This window comes from Anas acuta, chromosome 2, assembly GCF_963932015.1.
Source record: "Anas acuta chromosome 2, bAnaAcu1.1, whole genome shotgun sequence".
In the NCBI taxonomy this organism is placed as follows: domain Eukaryota; kingdom Metazoa; phylum Chordata; class Aves; order Anseriformes; family Anatidae; genus Anas; species Anas acuta.
The window spans coordinates 126,160,223-126,181,719 of NC_088980.1; the positions used below are offsets into that span (position 1 = coordinate 126,160,223).

Genomic DNA, 21,497 nt, shown 5'->3' on the forward strand with positions numbered 1-21,497 from the left:
ATCTTGCAACACAGGTTACATTCAAACTTTTAAGGGAAATTAAAACTGAGCAAGAAAGAGTACAGTAAGAAGCAGTGTGTTACTTGCACAGCATTGTTTCTCTTGGGCCCATGAATTTTGGAAGCATTTATAGAGAGTCTGAAGCCAGCTGGATTCTGATGAATTTTAACCTCAGCCTCTCAATTGCTGAAAATGAAAATACAGAAAACTTTTGCAAGCTGGTACAGCAGCCCTGTGAAGATTAGAAGTGGATCAATCCCACTGTTAGCAAAATGCAACAGGTTATACTACATAAATGAAACATTGTCCCTAGTAGCTTGAAAAAAAAATAAAAAAAAAATCAGGATATAAGACTTTGATAAATACAGTGCAAAAATGCACCTCTGATGCCTAGTCTTGCTGGGAACAGAAATGAATGGTTACAAGCTTTTGAGTTCTACTTCATAAAGAGAAGCCTCATGCAGCTGGTCTGAGTCCACAGCAGAATTTGTGGCCCGAAACCTCTTGCCACAGTCACACGATCCGGAGCTCGTGCGAGCATCCAGCTTTTCCTCCTTGCCTTGCTTCAGCAGGAGCGAGGAGGCTCAGCATCCTCTCGCCAGCCGCCGACGGATGGAGGCGGCAGGGGCCGGGGAGGGAGGGGGCCCTCCCGACCTTTTCTGGGCGACAGCTTTGGCGGGACGGAGGCCAGTTCCTGGCGAGAGGCAGAGCTCCCGGCCGCCCAGGTGAGGCCGGCTGCGGGTGCGGGAGCCGGGGCCGGGCGCGGAGCCCGGGGCGCGGAGCGCGGCCCGCCCCGCGGGGTGCCGGGGAGGGGTGACCGCCGCGCGTCACCGCCGCCCGCGATAAATGCCCGGCGGGCCGGGAGCCGGGAGGAAGCGGCGCGGAGCTCCTGGGGGAGGCCGGCGGAGGGGGAGCAGAGGCGTGAGAGCGCTCGGCGGTACCGAGCAGTCCCCAGCCGTGCCCAGAGCGGTCTCCCCAGCCGGCCCCCCGGCCCCTACGTGGGCCCGGCGAGGAGGCGGGCGGCGGAGCGAGGAGGCGGCCGCCGCCGGAGGGGTAAGGGCGGTGGTGGCGGGGGGCGTCCGGGGGCTCCCGCAGCGCCCACCATGGGGGCGCGGGGCCGGGGCGGCGGCGGGGAAGGAGAGCCCCGCGCTGCCCCCTCGTCTCTTTTTTGTTTTCTGCCCAGCGGAATTCTCGCTTTTTAAAATCCTTTTATTATTATTATTATTATTTTTTTTTATTATTTTATTTTTCACCCCGAGTGAGGAAGGCACCGTGGCTTTCCGACCCGAATCGCGCGGTCACGTAACAGGCGGCGCTGGCATATTGCGTTCTTGGTTGTAGTGCTGCTTTTTTTTTTTTTTCTTTTCAAAATGTTGTCCGCGCTTTTTCTTTGTTCGGTGAATAGAATAACCCCAGCGCCCCCCACATTTCCTTGGCAGAGTTGAATGACTCTAGTTATATTAGGTACTGCAAAATCGTAAAATGAAAGCCGTAATCACAGTCATATTTTGAAATGCACCAAGAGGGGATATTTTATATCAACTTAATTGTGTTTTCATTTCGCATTTTGGCATGCAATGCAAGCCTTTGAGCATTTTTGCTTATAAATTCCAATACTGCATGGCTGCTTATCTACTGTCTAATCTTCATTGAAGTCTGGCTTCTTTTAAGTAGATAGGAAAAGCATGCTTTTTTGTATGCAGACACTGAAATGTGCATACCAGTGTGGTATACAAAAGCTCTTGAACAAACTGAAGTCCATATACTTGAAGATAAGTTATCTAAGCAAATAGCAGTGTGTACTGATGACTGTAAATGACATGTAAGAGTTCTGGTTTCTTCCTTTAAAACAACAGTGGCAAGCTCTGTACAAGCTACAGTTTGACTTTTGTTGCTTAATAAATTCATACAGGCCAGTGCTTCAACCTCCAAATTACATTACTCTCTCTTCTGCATTTGCAGCCAACAGACCTGGAAGAAAGACTTTGTCTTGGAGCTAACTCCTGAGCATTCTGAGATCATTCATCATGAAGTATGTAGTACAGGAATGGCTCAGAGTAACTACCTTACTATTCATAGCTCAAGCAATTTCTGCAATGGTTCTTCCCAATGCCACGCTCTTAGAGGAACTTTTGGAAAAGTACATGGATGAAGATGGTGAGTGGTGGATCGCCAAGCAGAGAGGGAAAAGGGCTATCACAGACAGTGATATGCAAAGTATCTTGGATCTTCATAATAAATTACGGGGTCAGGTGTATCCACCAGCTTCCAATATGGAATATATGGTAAGAAAAAAATGATAGTGACATGCAGAAAGAAATGTTCATAGAATAGTTACTGTCATTTTATAAAGCAACAAACTTTCAGTCTTAGCTTGCTTCATTGCTCCTATAAAGTGCTTGCTCCTTTTTTGTCTTTTTGTTTATTGTACAGGGGTGCACTGTAAGAAAAATGGCTGTTTGTGGATCCTGTCATATTCTACTGATATCAGTGGGTTTAAACTATCCTGGGTCTCCTGAATTTAACTACCAATTCTTCAGCATAAGGGAATAATTTCTAAAATTGCTTTATTCAAAATAATTGATGATGGTCTATGAGGTTGCCATCTGAGAAAAGTACTGAACTATGAAGCTTCTAAATAACATGGATTCTCTCCCATGCTTCTAGGTTGGATGGAATTTCTGAGCAAAAAGAGGCTCCTGTAAACAATAAAATCCTCTATTTGGGTTGGCATGTGGTACTAGACTGGAGTCCCATATGTTCCTATATTTAGTAGATTAATAATGTAATACAGAATTTCTTTTTTTTTTTTTTCTATGTTTTGTTTTGTTACTTGTAGACTTAAATCTCCCACGTTTTTGAACTTTGATTTTTATGCTATGGGTTAAGACTAAATATATCTCTCCTTGCTAATTAGATCAAAACAGGTTATTAGAGCTTTTAAGAAGTCCAGAGTTCTGACAAGAATGGGTGTCTTTTCTTGTTTCTGTAGGAAAAACTCAAATCTTCCTGTGTCCACAGCACGTATTTGTTTATCTCTCCATGCATAAGAAAAATAGCATGACTATAGGCAGGGTTTTTAACACCAAGGTTTCCTAGAACTTGTAATTATAAGATCATGACAGGGGATCATATTAACACACTTCAAGATTTAAATGTCTTTCCCAGCTTGGAGCAATGTCTCTCTCAGCTTGGAGATGTGAGAATGTATATGTCCTGGAGAAAACATGCTTGCTTAAATCATCAATAAAGGTAGTTTAACTGGATTTTACCTATATGAATATTATTATATTAGGCTAGAAGTTAGTACATATTATCCTTCCTTTGTTTGGAGATAATATCTTAAAACCTGTTAACACTTTCAGTTACAATTGACTACACATCCTAAAACTTTATTTTTTTGTTGCGACTTTCAGACCTTTCTATAATGTGGGTTATATTTTTGTTCCCAAAAACACAGGTTGATTTGTTTCTGATTAACTTACAAAAAAGCTCTTCAGCCTCTTTGTAAAATGAGAATAGAAGACTGTTCTGTTTTCCCATGTTAAAATATTTCCTGAGATTATAAAAAAAAGGGTAGTTTTAATTTATTTTTTTAGTTAATCATCTTTTCCTATTCCTAATGCCATTGTATATTTGACTGTGATATATATGTCTTAAAAAGAAGAATGTGGATGTGCTCATTGGAGTTAGATTTTATTTATTTATTAGTGGCTGTATTCTTGAAAGATTCCTTCTGCACTGCACAAAGTTTGTCCTAAATTTTGTGTTAGGTCTGTATCTGGAGCAAGCTTTTTCTTTCCATGCTCCCCAATGACTCCTGACCCAGAGTAAAAGTAAAGAGAAAATATTACCTGACTTTAATGTAGAGATATTCTTGTGGAGAAAGGGTGGAGGAATGGGGAAACAGCAGAAGAACAGGACAGCCACTTTCGAGAATTGGAGTAAATTGTAGCACAATTTCTGAGACAATCTGTGATTATGATAGGCAGGAATTTGGGATTTGTGAAGACAAAAGGTCTGTGACTGGCTGGCCAAAGGGATGGAGATGTGTTCAGGGGCTAAGAACACACTGCTCAAGCTATGAGAAGAACCTGGAAGCAGGCTGAGAGTCTCCTTAAAATGCTGAGGAGTCAGTAGTATGGATAGTTTGATGAACAGTTGTAGCTGGGGAAGAACTGGGACTGCTGGGACAGTGAAAAATTGGGAGTAGGAGTTCGTGGAGGAATTTTTAGAGCACGGAAAGTTGGTAAGAGACCACTTGTAAAGATTAAGGCTGGGAGGGAGTGGGAATGGGGGTTTATTCCTGGAGGAAGCCAGCATTGTGAGCCATGAGGATGGCTGAAGACACTCAAGCTCTGCTGCTTGAACAGAATGGTTGTTTGCACATCTACTTTATGATACAGTTTATGATTGCATGATTGTCTACCTTCTTTTCTAAATTAGATGTAATAAAGGAATCAGGGCTGTTTTATTGTTTAATAACTCAAAATTTCAAGTACAAAATTATAAATGGTGTGAAGTCAAAGACTAAATAACAAAGAAGCAGCAATAAGTGATAGTTCACTGAGGAAGCTTGATCTGGTTTTGTGCATTCAATTAAAAATTACCTGGAAAAGCTCATGTCTGGTCATTATCATAGTACATATATTCAAGAAATAAGCTACAAAGTCCATTTGGTCATTTCAGAACTTCTGATTCTGGCATTGAAGCTGTACAATTATTAGTGCTATTTTTGTCCATAACTGAATGTAGATAAATGCATGTCGTGACACTTAATAGACACTTTATTTTTTATAGACATATGCTAATGTATGTACAAAGGCCACCCTTCTAGATAGAAATAAACACTCTTACATCTGATTTTACAAGGTTCTATGCCCTCTAAGTCAGTTTCATGGATGACAGAAAGACCAAACAAGCAAGTGTTAATGGAATTAAAACTGTATTTAGCTGCATTTTTTTTTTTTAAATAAAAGATGGACATTATTTGGTATTTTTATTTTTTATTATATTAAAAAAAAAAAAGGTTTAAGCATACCTGTATGACTTATTATATTTTTTTCAGTTTTATTAGGATACGTCAGATCTTACCAAATCAACTTCCAGTGTCCCAGAATACGGAAAAAAAATCCCTCTAAATCTTTTCCCTATGTTTATTAAGCTAGATAAGTACAGTTGAAACACTTTTATCTACTTTTGGGATGCTTTATAGTATAGAAATCCTGGCCAAAAAAAATAATCCTACTATGGGCACAGCCCCATCATTATAAGCAGCCCTTTGTACTCATACAGCCTCTCCGTGTAAACAGAGCTAGCACTGCTTGTAGAAATTTTAGCAGTTTTATGAATCCAAGGAGGTGATCAAGGATCAAGGTTCACGTGCTACGCCTGAATCTTATCTCTCTACAAGTCTCCCATATAATTTAAAATCTTCCAGTGTGCTTGGAGCTGTGAGATGGTGGGAGCTGTGTGCTCTCCTTGTACTGTTTGTTTGTTGCAACTAAGCTAACCTAACAAGCAGTTCTGGCTGAAAATGCCTCAGTCCCTCTCCTGCCACTGGTCAGGTATCTGAGTTGATTATGAGATTGATTCAACTATGTGAAGAGTCACACAACTTTTTTTTTTTTTTTTTTTTCCCTCTTTATGGTGTTAATTTTCTGCCAATGTGAGTTATGGGACTTGCTCTCTATATGGCTGAATCAAATGAGTACAAGTACTGATATAAGAAGAGGATGGGAGTGTACAGTGCTAAGGATTGAGAGTGTTGAAGAGCCACACCTTTGAGTAGAACCTACTGGTCATATGCTTTGCTTGCAAAATCTGGCCATACCTTTGAGAGAACTGCAGGGCTAACACCATGTTTTGGTTTAAGTTGTGTAGAGGAGAAAAACTTTTTACACCCTATATTTTCTAACATACTTTTGCACAATATATTCAGTGAGTAGATGATACAGAGTAGAGACTGAAAAGTATAAACCATAACATGATACTCTACATCATACAGCACACTACAGTTTTGATTTAGCTTCAGTGATAGATACATGAGATACAAAATAGTATCTCTCTGATGATACTGGCATGCCCAAGGACTTTTGTAGTTCTTGGGCATGCCAGTGGCTTCCATTATAGTTGAGGACAGTCTGCAGCGTATTAGATCTTGATTCTATTAAAGAAAATGTTGAATTACTGATTTTTCTGTATGGCTGTAAACCGTACAGAAACTTGAAAAAGGAAAAGGGCATGAGATTATCGTAATTCAGAGACCTAAAGTTACTAACTACAGTAGATTTCACAGTGGATGTGCGTAATGAACAGAACATTCTCATGGTTGTCTGGCTGAACTTACCGGATGAAAAGTTCATCTTCCCAAGTATCATGGCTCTGGTGGTGAGCAGTAACAGATTCCTAGGGTAAAAGGATAAGAATAGAGCATGCAAGCAGGAAAACTTATGCTTCAAAAGCTTTCAATTTCCAGCAAACAACAGCTTAGGGACTTTTCTAAATCTGCACTTTTTGTTTCCAGTAGTCCCAAAAGGGATTTTCTTCTATGAATCTAAATGCTTTTGAGTCCGTTTGTATTCTTTGCGTCTCTGATATCAAATTGCAGAGCTTCATAAATTATGCAATATAATACATGAATAAGTATTTTTTTCCTTTAAACCTATCTTTTTATTTGATACTTTTTTTTTTTTTCCTCTGTTGTGAGAAATAATGCAAAATTAGTAGCCTTTTAGCACATTTGCAGTGGTCACATCTCTTACATCTACTTTTCTTGAAAACCATTCCATCTGAAAAATCTATTTCATTTTGTTTTGCTTCTCTATCTGCTATGGTTCCACTATTTTATTTTGTACACAACATAAATTGTTAGTAATTAAGGCGTACTGCCGATTGAAATAGTTGTCTGTTTTTCTTTTTGTTCTTTATTTGCTTATTAATTTTGAATATTCTTTTGCTTGGCTAAGCTAAAGGTATCACTTTGATAGTGCTATTCATGATGATTCCAAGATCTTTTCAATATGCTATTCCAAGTATGTTATTTACTATATCACATACATGTGATAACATATATGTACAGATGGCTCTCCTGTCCTCATGGTTTCACATGCATTGACATTGAGTGTTATCAACTATTTGTCTTCCTATCACTTAGTATTAATGATTCTAATCACTACTACTTTCGATCACTTAGTGATCATCTCCATCTTTTATTTTCCCATCTCCCTCTTTTTTAAACTACCATAAGTATTTAATACCATCTTGCACTTCCATGTCTTGGGCTGTAATGGAAAATGTATGTGGCAGAGGAATAAGGATACATCTTTCAGGAATTTTACAAAGTGATCGCTTATTCTTCAATTTGTTTTCTGTCTTTTTATTACATTCTTCATCTCATGATAGCATTTATTTATTTTTTTTTAAAGAACTTAGTGAGGAACTTCATAAAAAGGCTTAACTATACTTAGCCCGTTTTTTACTTCCTGTTGACACCTTCAAAGAAGTCCAATAGATTTGAAAGGAATTCACATTATCCATATATTTATTTTCTTTATAACTTGTCCTATCAAGTCATCCCAGTAGAAGCCAGTTTCTGGTCTGCAGTTTCTCAGGATCCATTGGAAGCCTTTTAAAATATGAACACCCATGTAATGGCTTTTGTTAGTGTTGTACTGAGACCATTTTAGAAAAAGAGGTTGTATGCCACACAGTAATTGAGTGGTTTCATAATCAAGTTCTTCCAAATTCTTGAATGATATTGCCAGTCCTGGTGACTTGATAATGTTAATGTTATAAATTTCACTTAATGCTGCTTCTGTTAGATCATGCTTTCCTAGAACTCTTCCTTCAATGCTGTTTTTGAATTGTCAACATTACAACTTAAATGGGAAAAAAAAATCTTGAGGTTATGATGATCAGCTTGTTATGAGAATGTATGGCAGGTCCATGCTGTACTGATGTTTATCCTGTTCTGTGCAGTTAACAAGTGCTCCTTAGTAAAGAAAGGAGTACGGAACATTTTTCTACATGGTGTGCACAAGGATTAACAGCACTTCAAAGGGAGCAGAGAGGGATGATATTTCCCTGGTGATGTTCCAGGGCACACGAGTAAAATTATACCATGCTTTTAATATTTCCCATCCCAGGCCATTGACCCAGCATGGCCTTAACTTCAGTCTATTGGATAACTCTGGAAAAAAAGTTTGTACTAGCACTGAGAACTGAACCAAACTGCTGATGACTCATTAGTCTGACCAGAGCAATGTGCTATTGATGCTCTTCTGCTCTGAGGCTGATCTGGTGTCCCTGGCAATTTCTGTAGTGTGCTTGGTCTGTCTGCTACTTCCTGGCCTCCCCTGGCAAATACATGACCTTTAAGACAAAAATGGGAAATGTCATGATTTGTTGTACGCTTGCCAATAATTTTGGAGTATATAAAGCAGTACATTTTTTCTGTGGTTAAAATCCTTACTTGGTAAATTGATTTTAGACAGTGTTCTGCACTCTACTGCCATCAGTCCCACCCTTACATAAATATCATAGAAGAGAGTGTTACCAAATTAGGAAATCAGTATTGTTTGTCCTTTCAAGCTGTGTCGACATGGAAGGCCTTATTCTACCTTAATCAGTTAGACTAGGTTTTATTTCATTGTTAATAAATTATTACTGATTTGTGAAGTGTTAATAAAACTTGAAATACTTATTTTAGACACTGTCATTACATAATTTCCTGACCACTTGGTCTTTCTAACTATACTTCTGTAAGTAGTATTTGTATATCATGGTCTAAATTTACAAAACCTTTATTTTATTTTATTTTATTTTATTTTATTTTATTTTATTTTATTTTATTTTATTTTGGAAATTTCAGTAGTGAGATTATGCCTTTAATAAATTTAAACATATTCATGAAAACTGCATTTTTTTCCACGGTTATGGTCAACGCTTTAAAAATAGTCATCATTGGTTGGATAAGGTAAGTTGTTTGTTCCTTTTATTTTCATCAGCTGTGCTCTGCAAACTAGGACCCACCAAAAGTAAAATTTATAAAAGCGCTTTTGATTAATGAATTTTAACACATTCTATTTTAAACCATTCTTTTGGTGTTCAGTCCTTAATTTCATATAAATATAAATATTTTCCCAAACAAATGAAAAAGTTAAATAGCTCATGCAAAATCCTCATTTCATGCATATGCCTTTTCTGTACTGAAAAATGTTTAGGTTTCCAGATTGGTAGGCAGTATATTTCAACCTGGCACTTCTTGGCACCTAGCCACACTTTTAATTTTGTAATTACTGTAATTGAAGAACATCAAGCAAGGAAATTTTTCCTTATTTCATTATTTTTTAGTTGTCTTTTAACAAGATCCTGCCAATACGTGCTAGAGATGTCATTGATCATAGGAACACGCTGGCCCATCGAACTCTTGTGTGGGTATTAGATAAATATCATTCATACCATAGTGGCTGATTTCAATTCCTGTTTCAATAGGGATTGAAATTTCAGCTATCTTATGCTGCATTTAAATCATGATCTGCATAAGTCTGGATTTAGCAGTTTCTCTGCACGTATCTATCAGCTCTCAGCTGACATTTCCTGTTTATAACATACTTAGCTACAGGACTGAAATTTTCTCTGGAGCCAGTCTCGGTGCTTCAGCACATGGAGAATTGAAATAGCATTAGGAAACCTAGAGGCCTTGTAGTGAACATACAGATTTTGATGAATTTTTATGTGCTTAACGATAGTACCCTGTTAAAATTCCTGGGCATTTCTGATGAAACCCTTACATGTCTTTGTCTAGTTTGTCTTGTCCATTTTGCCAAAAATCCTGCAGGGATGCTTGGTTAAAAACAATTCATATTCCTCTTGAGCAGAAAACCTTGGTTTGTGGAATCCTGTAAGTGGCCAGAGAACACTTCGTGTGCCAAAAACAGAGCAGCCCTTTTCAGTGTGAACCTGTCTTCTTTCCCTCTGGTTTTCCACTTTCCTCCTCCACTTCAAAGGCTGGTGGAAGTGCTTCAGCCTCTTTGCCTATGCTCAGAGTCTACTGACACTGCATCAAAGAGCACAGTGACGTTGACTTACCGTTTTATTCTCTCTGGCAATTTTAGCAAAAGATTGTGCAATGTGAAGTGGCCAAGAAAGCAAGTTGGTAAGTCCATGCTATAAATTTTATTGATGTAATGCCAACAACAACTAAGCAACTCCAAGTGAAGAAACTGAAAGTGGAAAGTACCAGAAAGGCTTACTGTCTCAAAGTTTATAGGAATCTTCCCATAATAAAAATAATTAGCAACACAGAATAGATACTGTTCATCCTTTATTTTACTGTTAGAGAACTTATTCACCTCCTTTATCAAAAAAGATTATTAAATATTAATCAGTAGTAACAGAATCAGAGCTTAAATATAAAATCTAGACTGAATACAAAAAGAATCAATGAGATTATGAAAGTAACTCCATGTAGCCCTGCCATCTTCATGACCTCTGTCTGGGCATCTGCTTTAACTTAAGATTGTTTAATTGGGAAAAAAAAAAAGAAGATAAGAAGATATTATTCCTTGCATTATGTTATTGAAAAGCTAGACATGAATTTAGCACATTATCTATTAGAAATAGTTGTCAACCTTAGATTTGACATGAACTAGAGTGACTTTAATAGAAAAGCATGACTCATTAAGACTATCTTCTGTCTGGACAACTTTTACTTTATTATGATGGCTTTTTTATGACAGAAGATAGCATTAAATCCAGAATTTTGGCTGGGTTTCAAGAAAGAATGATGCCTAATACATATTGCAGTATAGGTGAATTCCATGTTGGCTTTCTGAATGGTTAGGTACTTTTCTATAAGACATTTTTTAACTCCCTTCTTTTAGATTTTATTTAAACATTTCTAGCGGTAGGGCTAAGTCATATATGATCACTGTGTGATCTCTGACAGTAAGTTCCATTCACTTCTGCTCTACTAATGTCAAATCACGGTGGTCACCTTTTAAAAGCCAACATTAATTGTGACATATTTGACATACTGCGGCTAATTTTTGTTCAAAGTCCAGGAAATTCTGTAGCATCACTAAAACTGCTGCATGAAAGCAATCAGTTACAGCTAGTTTATGGTGGTAATGAGTACTAGGATTTGAGGTAAGGAGCTGTGCTGTGGTCAATTTATAATTAGCTATACATATTTATGAATACTACTTGTAATGAATATGTGTAATTCATATGTTGACAATGGACAAAATGCAGAAGTCAAGATCAGTTTGCACATTGCTATTGCTTCTTTTCCATTCATGTCAGAATATAGAAGTGAATAGATGATTTTTAGTCATCTTCTAATAGAAAGTCTTTATGTACTGCATTTAAAAAGTAGCCAAGTAAATGCAGTGTGTCAGAACACCCTGGAAACCTGAATATTCCAGCAAGGTTTTTTTTAACGCACTTAAGAGTACACACAGAATTAAATGTGATTAGTCATGTCTGCTCATTCCTATTCCTGGTTTTTACTTTTTGAACACAAAAAGCTCAAACACATGAAACTGTAGTAGAGATACTTCTAAATATTAGTGTAATTTATTCAGCATTCAGGAACAATATTTTTGGCCTCGTACTGCTTTCCTGTTTCCAGGCAAAAGCCGCAGTTTTCCTGCTTTTTACTCTTTTCCAAAAGAGTAGCTGAAACCTCAAGGTCTATTCAGGGATCTCTGCCCAGTTTAAAGCTCTATAAACTCTAGTCAACCACATGGTAGAATGTCAGGTTCTTACCATTTTATTTCTAGATACTCTATCTTCCTATAACAGAAAATGGATGCCTTTCTTTCTAGTGGGAAGTTTAATTTACTTATCCCTTTCCTTGTGTTTAGGGGAACTTGCTAGAATGGTTGTTTTTGTATTTTCAAGGAGAATTGTCAATACTCTTGAGCTTTTGTGCTCACTCTGTGTACTAAGTAAATGACTGCAAGCTAACATGGAGTTTGGTATTTTCAAACTTAAATGACTGAAGGTGAGCATCTCAGTTGTGTGATAGTAAGTGACTTTTCAGATGTGTTGAAAAGTCATTAGTTTCTACAGACTTCTCTCAGAAGCCTAAGTATGGATGAAAATGCCTCACCTAAGCTTAACTGAAAGTGAAGCTAAAGAACTGCCAATGCCTGCCAAGAAGAGATCATATAAAATCAAATATCAAGTGTTTTTTTTGACCCAGTAATTAATGAGCGTAGTGTACTGGGGGAAGTAGTAGGTGTCATATTTTTGACTCTGGAATGGTTTTAACACCCTCCACCTGGTATTTTAATGAGTTGAAAGTGACAGAAGCTCACAGTTAAACTGGCAGAGGATCAAAAGCTTTAAGCCTATCCTCTTTCTGTTAAGCACGTAGGTTATGACTTGGACGAGCAAATAATCCATTAATCAGGGCACGCATTGGAATTGGTGTAGAGAACACAATCAAATTGTAAGAACTTGATAAGCAATGGTAATGGCCTAGAATTAACATGATGAAGTGCAGTAAATTTAACTGCAAGATACAGAGTAAGTAGGAAATTGAACAGGTGGAATACAAAGAGTAATATGTAGAGGTAACACTACAGTAAAAAGATGCATGAGTTGCTCTTAGTTACAAAATATTATGAAGCAAGAACATATGAAAGAAGGTGACTTCTTTGCGTGAAACTGGTGAGACCTTGTTTGAGGTGTGGTGCCCACTTTTGGTCATTTTTTTTAGGAATGGTATAGTCACTCCAGAGTGAAAGAAAGAGATTAAGGGGACTGATTATAAACTCATGTGTGATTCATGGTGAGGACTGAGGGAGTGAAATAGCTGAGTTTATTTAATCTGGGAACTAAATAAAGGTTGTTACAGGAAAGTGATTTTTTTTTTTTAAATCATCTAGCATTACAAGGAAGGAGGTTTACATTGCATACCAAGAAAATTGTCTTTACTCTCACAGTCATAAAACTCCAGAAGAGAAATACAATAAAAATTATTCGGAAACTACCATTATTACTTTTAATAATAATAATAAAAGTGGATAATATGCATATATTATACTCTGGCTCAGTGGAAGAGCAGTCAACATCAGTCTCTTGAAGTCATTTTCAGATGTAGCTTTTTTGTTATTCTGTGATGGTACCATGCAGCTGATTTCTAGTTCTTAAGTGTATTTCTGGTTTGTTTGTTCATGGTATTTTTTAATCAATATTTCATCTTTCTTTTTTTTTTTTTAATTTTTTTCTTTCCCTTCTCACTAGTCTTAAAGAATACAGTGCATTCTATCTTCTATCAAAAAATAAATAAATACCCATACTGTACTGTGGTATTTACTTTACTACTCTCTCCCTATATTTAGAGTGTATATAGCAATGAGGTATTTATACTATGCCATGGTAAATGTTTACTTTCAGTGGTGCCCACTGTACTTACTTTTCCATCTTTACTAAGCTTAAATTTTAGCTCTTTTTTTCTTTCCATACAGTCCCATTCTATATGATTCCCCCCCCTGTTTTCCTATATCCATGAAAATCTCTCCAATTAAAATGTTACTTTTTATTATTTTTATTATTTTATATTATATATATATATATATATATATGTTATTATTATTAATATTAGTTTTTATTGGCTGGTGTAGATGTCTGCATCTGAGATGGTCTCCTTTGTCAAGGGTACTAGTCAAGGGAAATGAGAATTTCCAACACACAACTCATCTCAATTAAAGGTGTGTAGCTAAAGCTATCTGCCTCTGTAGATGCTTACTTGTTTATGTAACTGCAAAGGTAACTTAGGTAATTAGCTCAGATGTAGGTATCAGCTTTGAGGCTGTTTAAATTCAAGGGAGGTTAATCCCAGCCAATGTGATTAGTTTGGCTGTTGATAAATTGTACTTTAAGCTGTGATATCCTTCCTCACTGAAACAGCTTTTCCACAAGCAGAGCATTGGTTTCAGTTTACATGCTACATGGACACCGTGTTGACACAGGTTGAATAACACAATTTGTAGTCCAATCTGTAAAGTTAATCCTTCAGTTGTGGTTTATTTTAAGGTGATATGTTGTAAACCAGGAGAATTCAGAAAATCTGTATTTGCATGCAACGTGCCTGCTGCAAAGCCTTTAACTTTCTGGGAAAGGAGAGTCAGCAGCTGGAGTCACTAACTGCTGTCATCATTTAGTTTAATCTACCACCCTGGTTTTACCCTCAGTTAGCCTAGCATAAGTTTTGTGAAGCTCTGGTAGTGCTATTGGTACTCTAGGTTTTACCAAGATGCTGACAAAAGCAAGGCTTGTGTTAGTGAGTGTTGTGGTACAATACGAGCAGTATTGCAGAGCAAGAGAATTGGTGCTGAGTACCATTCATGTTCTCTGCGTTTCAGGGGTCATTTTGAGATAGGTCTTACCTGTTTGTGTGGACTGAACTCCCATTAACAACTGCAAAGCATTAGATATGCTCTTGGAACATAACTCCTGGCATTCTGTCTAGAAGGAAACCAGTTTGTACTTTAGCAGTGCTTTGTGATGTACAGTAAGTGTAAATGTCATGTACAATAATAGTTTTGCATCAAATCTCTTTCCTGATCTAGATTAAAATGCTGCTGTAGAAAAACCCTAAGTCAGACTAAGCTCTGTCATGGTGTATGTGATGGTATGGCAGTCTAAAAAAACAGCATAATTTCCTGACTTAATGGAAAGGAATATTTTAGGTAGCAAATCTATGTGAATGCTAAGAGATGCAGCAGAAATTGTATAAATAATCATGATGCTCAGATGATACATAAGTTGTCTTCCAAAGCTGAAACAGGAAGACAGTAAAATAAACAAGCCAACTGAGATCGTGGGACCGAAGTATGTAGAGCTAAGTGTTTTTTCCTCTTACTTGAAAAGTTGACTCTTGCACGGGCTGGAAGTTTAGCCAATGCCTCTGCTGTCCATACTAGCTCACATATGTTTGCAATAGCAGTTTTAATGTATGAGTACACTGATTTGGATAGCAGAAGCATCTGAGCAATAGACCATGCCATCTTGTCAGTGGTAGACTATTTGGAATAGATAATGAAATCAAGTCTAGAGCACCACTGAACCTTGAGCTAAGGGTTTTTGTATGTGGATGAATTATACTGTGAGAGGACTATGCTTCACAGGAGTGATACCTGAAAAGTTAATATAGACCCTCTCTGTCACACAGGAGGATACAAGAGTAAAAGGGAAGTGGTTATGCTGGTAACTTTCTGCAGAGAAACATGTTCTTTTGGATGACTAAAAGCTATTTTCCAGCATTTGAAATCTCCTGAGTGTATGTATCTAATTAGAAGAAAAAAAAATTATTGCAAGGAGGTGAATTACTTGTGAACTTAATCATGTCGGTATGACTAGGGGGTTTTAGGAACAGTAAATTTGGCAAGGTTAAAAGCTAAAAGATAGTATTTTGATTAAGTTTCAAACAAGCACTTGCTTGAATAGCAGCAAACTCTACTATGCCTGTTTTGTTGTTGTTATTTTTCTCATATACTTCTGAATTTTGCACTTTCGTCTATCAACAACTGAAGCGCACTGAGTACATATAACATGATCAGAATCACTGTCCAACCACTCAGAACACTGCCAAATATTTCAGTTTATTCAGTGAAACGCAGACATGCTGTCATGAACAACCTAAACTTAATCAATCTACTATGCCACCAAAAAAAAAAAAAGATAAAAATAGCATGATTTGTTTCTGTAGAGGAAGTGGATTCATGGATGTGTTCATCACTTGGAACTAGATCAATAGGCAGTAATTTTTTGTCCAAAATGGGAGGAAGAATGAGGAAGGAACATCATCCTTTGCCTTCATAAGAAATGGCATGTCCGATGTTGGTTGTAAGTGCAGTCCTCAGGAATACATGTGTACTGAGTATTCCAGCATAACAGTACACAAGACCCTTTGGCTATTAACTCTATGTTCACAGAGCAAATGTAGATTTGTGGTAGTACAATTCATCTCAAGATGAATTTAAATAGTATTTCTTTAATGATATAGTTCATCCTAAAATAGATGTGGGCAAAAATGGAAGAAAAAATTCAAAGAGATGAAACATTAGATACAGCCTGTAATATAAGATTAATATTTATCTAGTTTAGGTTGTAAACTTGTGAGGTTGTGAACTTGCAAAATGGATACGTGACTTGTAAAAGACATGTACGTGACTTGCTAAAATTGATGAAGTCTAAGTCTGCAGGACTGTAACATATTAATTTATTAGATTCAGATAGTTTTCTGTGAAAGTTCTAATTAAGAACAATTCAATGCCTACATATACTACAACAATGGGGTAAGATAATGGGATCTAGTTTTTACAGACTGAATTTTCATGTGTCAAAAATTGATCACTTATTATATCCTGGAGTTCTGGTGCACAATACTTACGTATGCAGAATGCTAGAAAGCACTGGAAAAAAACCACAAACGTGCCATCTTGAAAATTGTAATTTTCAAAATTTTTATCCTGAGGAAAATGTAGTTTATGGGCCAGAATACTGTATTTGTTGTGATAACCCTAGATTCAATAACATCATAAAAGGAGCTATGTCACTGATGAGACTGTACCACAAAATGGCACAGCGTAAGCTGTTGTCTTGGACTTTAATATGTATTGTTTTACATCTTGTCCTCGTAAGTATAAGGCAGATAAATGCAACATATATTTCTAAAGTTAGATGTAAACGTGATTTATACAAGAGGAAAGGAAAAAGGTACATAACTTGGTAGTTAAAACCTCTTTGACATAATGAGTGCTGATGGACGAGCAAAAAAGCCTCTTTAGTTTCTCCTCATCTCTGCAGTAGTACTGTATGTTCCCGTTGCTAAGGTACTATCTTTTGGTCTTTATAATTAGCATTGCTGAGTGTTCTTGTGGAATTAAAAAATACAAGAAACATCTGGAAAGTAAAGGGACATTTTTCCATTTAAGACACGTTAGCAACACATTTGTTGCTACTCCTGCAGAGTTCTGTAAAACAAAAGAAAGAACTTCAGGTAGGTTTGTGTTGATGAAGTGTTCGCTGTCCACCTATCAATGTGGAAATCTGCCCCCTCTGATGATCCCTTATCCAAAAGGTAGACTACATGTAGTCTTTCCACAACATGAAAAATATTTTTTCTTCATAAACAGGTTGAATTACATTGCATGCGTTATCAAAAGAATTGCCTGTCAATATGCTTGTCAGACCTGGGAATAAGCTGCCTACTAGTTACACTTCCATCTTCATGTGCTCCCGTCAATACCCAGTACTTACCAAAGAAATCTGATGGTGCAAACTCATTGAAACTTGGTCATGTTAGAGCATGAATGAGGGAACTAGTGGATTCACATCTGGTGAATTCACTCCTACATTTCAAAAAGACCCTTTTTAAAAAGACCCCATGGTCACACTTTTAATGGAAAGAAACAACTTTCTGTTTTTTGTTGTTGTTGTTTGTTTGTTTGTTTTTAAGAATTTTTGCTTGAAGGCTTTATCCATCCTTCACTAAGCAAAAGAATTCAACCTATAGGTATGCAGAGATTTCTTTTAAAATTTTTCTGTACTAATTGATTCAAAGTTGTTCTATAAGTATATTTTGACAAATCTGTAAAATATCAGCTGACAACGTGGAGTATTCTGGAACAATTTTTTGATATAATTTTAAAGGATCAGATCTATGCCAGATAAGAATATATTTCAGTATCCAGATTTTAATATCACTGACATTGTGGTTAAAACATTTTTCAATGCCTACTTCTGTTATGATGTAGTTTGCCTGTGCTGCCATTGCCATTCATATGTTTTTACTCTGTTCTTACTCTGGCTTTTTTTAATGCCAAGCATCTTTTTATGTAAAGATTCACTGATCAGTTATATATCGGTTGTTTGAAATACTTGTTTGTGTAACTTGCTTGGAATGGACCTTTTCAGGTGCTTTTAGAAACCTTTCTTCAAACACTTTATTTCCTGTTATTTATTTATTTATTTATTTATTTATTTTTTCTAAACTGTTTTAAGGCGGAATGGAACACCAGGAGAATAAAAGCCATTTTGATTACATGAACCATAAAAACATGTATATACCTTTTTACATCTGAATACACTGTGGTTTTGAAACTTACTCCAGCCCAACCAATAATGATGCTTAATTAATTAAGATGAAAAAGAAATAAAGCTATACGGTTACCACATGGTAACCTACATGTATGTGGTATGTACTTCCATACTGCAGACTGTGATTTAGCATTGAGCTAGCTGAACTAGCTTTGAAATAACTGGCTCTGTTAACAATATTAATTATTGCATATTTTAACATATTTGAACTCAAACATAGTCTTGATTAAGAAGAAGCAATGTTAATTGTACGGTGGGTGTCATTTATTCATGACCTCCTTCTACCCAAACAAACAAACAGAAAAACAATTCCTGGACCTAATTACTATTGGCTTGCAGGACAATGGACAGTGTTTTCTGACAATAAACCATGCTAGCTATATGTGCGCTATATCCATGCCAGGTAGTTTTTTTTTCTGGCTTTATAAATAAGGGATTTAGGTGCTAAAGGCTGAGAAACAAATGAATAAGTCCTTTCTTCTCTGGCACACAGAGAATTTCCTGAACAGCTGACTGTTCTGAAATGACTTCGTTGTGTGGTACACACAGAGAGAAAAATAAGATGTGTTGTTTGTTGTGAAACTATAATATAGAAGTAGGCTTTTTGACATTTGATTCATTTCAGATCTCACAATATTTTGAAGTTGGCATTATCTGTTGATTGGTCAGCCTAGTATGTATTTGAGTATGCAGTATAATCGGGTTAATTCAATCCTAATGTAACACCAACTATTTGCTGTCAGATTTCTGGTGATTTTGTCATAAGAATTCTTATCAATGCTTATGAAAATTTTAGTAGTTGAAATTATTGTGAATGAAATGTATGTGGTTAAATTTTGTACTATATTCTGATAAAAAGATACCTGTCTTTTTATGCTTCTATTTAAATTTTGATATATGAGACAGTTCCCATGAGATAGTATTACAGTCATTTTACAAAGGGTACTGAAATATGAATTGTGCATGTGTTAAAACCTTTTCTTTTTCCAGTGTTGTAAAACAGTGCCAAAGCCCTGTTTCTTCATAAAAAGACCAACTAACATAAAAATGTGTATACAAATATAAAGTTACAACATTGTTGTAAACAATATTAACAATGTTAAAATAGTGCATCTAATTAGGCCAAATAATGCCTTTCTTGGTACATTTTTATGATTTTTTTTGATGCATTAATAAATGGCGATTGTCTAGCCTGTTAGTGCTAATAAGCATACTTTTTATGTTTCTATCAGAGAGTGGAAATTTGAAAAAAAACAAAAACAAAGTTGAAACAAAAGTTGCTTTTAATCCTCTAATTATTGGCTTTCGATGAAGGCTGGCAAAAATTGTGATTAGCTCAGTTCTAACTTCATTATTTCAGTCTGTCCTTTCCTTCTTTCACATATGTCACAAACTGAAGAGTCTGAAAGGTTCCTGTCATTAGACCTGTCATTATGATTGACATGGAAGGGCAGTGACCAGGGAAGGCTGATAAGTTACTGTCTTAGAGGAGTCCAGAGCAGAATCATAAATGAAGTTGCTCCAAGGAAAGTGCACTATGATGAGGTTCACCTAGCTATAGTAGTAAATAAAAACCCTGGAAAGCTCCTGTGGGATAGATTTAAGATGTAAAGAAATAGGGTAATTACGTCATGATGAGCCATAAGCTAGGTCCTTAGTTAATGGTGCAGATTACTGTCTGATATAATCCTGTGCATGTATTCTTGGGAAGAGTGGAATTACTTCTTTGGCTCATATAGCAACCTTTTCTGGAGTCAGGAATGATTCTGCAAAGGACAAAAATATACCATATGCCCTAAGGTCCTCATTGTTGATACAATCTGCACCGTGCTTCCTGCAAAGAGCTTCACTTTGAACCTATTCTTGAAAATGATTTCTTTGCTGCTGCTAAGGTTGTCGCCTGGAAACTGGAAAGTATGCCTCTCTCTGGCTAGGCAAGCAGAGGTATATATAATATTTTATGCTGTGGCTGAAGGCAAGAAACAGTTAACAAAAAAGAACAGAAATGTTGAGTAAACTTTTTGAAGACAATATCCAATCACAAAAGTATATGTGAGTATGGGTGTACATCTGTCAGGAGGATTAACGATGAATTTAAGTTTTTAATCAAAAGGCTCTTCTTGCAGAGTCTGGATGGTTCTGTCATGTGTAGTTACCATCAGTCTTTAAAATATTTGTTTTTTAAAGATAGCTTGCTCACAGGCTCGAGGAATTGCTTCAAGCAACTACTACTGACTACCAAAAAGCATTATTTTAGTTAAAATAGCTGCATAAAATATATTGAAGCTTGTGTGGAGAAAACAACAACAACAAACAAACAAAATAGCTAAAACAACCAACAACAAAGCAGTGCAACACCTTTATCTGTCACTGATGCTTTTAGAGTTGAAATTGTGAGAGGATGCTTTACAAGAGAATATATTTTCAAGTTCTGAGGCTCATAAAAGCTGCAAGAAAATTTAGCTGGCTTTGGAGACATGATGTTCTAAAAGTGTGCAGGTACAAACATTTTGGTCCAGCTTTTCTGTAGTTGGTAAAACCATTCTAAACAGTACTTACTTGGGATGTATGTTAGCTTTATGTTTGGACTTGTTCATATACAGGGCTAAATCTCGAGTAATATAAGATTTTGAGTTGTCTTCATGTTGTAAAATATAAGCAAGGACAAACTGTACTGGCATTTTATTTTAAAATGTTATGGAGTCATGATTCCAGCATGAAGCCATTGTACTACAGTATATAAAAAAAATAAGTCTGTATGTGGAAGAAATGTTTTAATTTATTTTTTTTTAACAGTGAGCACAATAGGAAAAAGAACTATTTATAATGGTGTGATGAGGAGATGAGGAAAGGGAAAAGATTTATACAAACTGTAAACTGTCATAAAACTTTCTGACTTAAGACTGGAATTCTACAGTTTATGACATTGAAATACTGGCCCAATAAGGTGAACAGAAATTTTATGCTGTTTGCTAGAGTCAGTTGATTTTGTATCCATATGTAGGCTAGAAGCTTTGTTCTGTCACTGTTACACTGTTAGAGAATTCTGTCAAAAATCAGTGTTGCATTTTGGGAGTCAAAATGTACCCAGTACATTTATTATGAATAATAACAGACAAAAGAGAAATCATTGCATTAGTGACTTCTGAATAAGAGTATATATCAATAAAATAGATATTCTAGGATTAATTTGAATGATATTAGTCTTTCCATAATCATGATGTTGCATAATCAAAAGCACATATTTTTAAATAAGTAACCTAATTAATAAGGTGAATACTGCCTGTCAAAATCAGTAGAAAAACAAATTATAGCACATGGAATTTCTGTTATGTTTGTGTATTCTTTGGCTCTATAGAGGAGTTTTTTTTTTACCTTCA

The 21,497-nt window shown here is 36.4% G+C and overlaps 1 protein-coding gene across 2 annotated transcripts in view; it reads left to right on the forward strand.

Annotated features, from left to right (window-relative positions):
- The first annotated feature begins 802 nt into the window (after window positions 1-802).
- The window catches only part of CRISPLD1 (cysteine rich secretory protein LCCL domain containing 1), a 40,798-nt gene continuing 20,103 nt past the window's right edge, over window positions 803-21,497 (forward strand). Inside the window, exons 1-2 of one of the 2 annotated variants that reach the window (XM_068672123.1) lie at window positions 803-1,053; window positions 1,963-2,285. In XM_068672123.1, the coding sequence (XP_068528224.1) occupies window positions 2,028-2,285 (258 nt within the window). In that variant the 5' untranslated portion in view covers window positions 803-1,053; window positions 1,963-2,027. Of the gene's footprint in view, window positions 1,054-1,962; window positions 2,286-21,497 lie in introns of those variants that run through there. The other variant, XM_068672124.1, reaches the window with a different exon arrangement.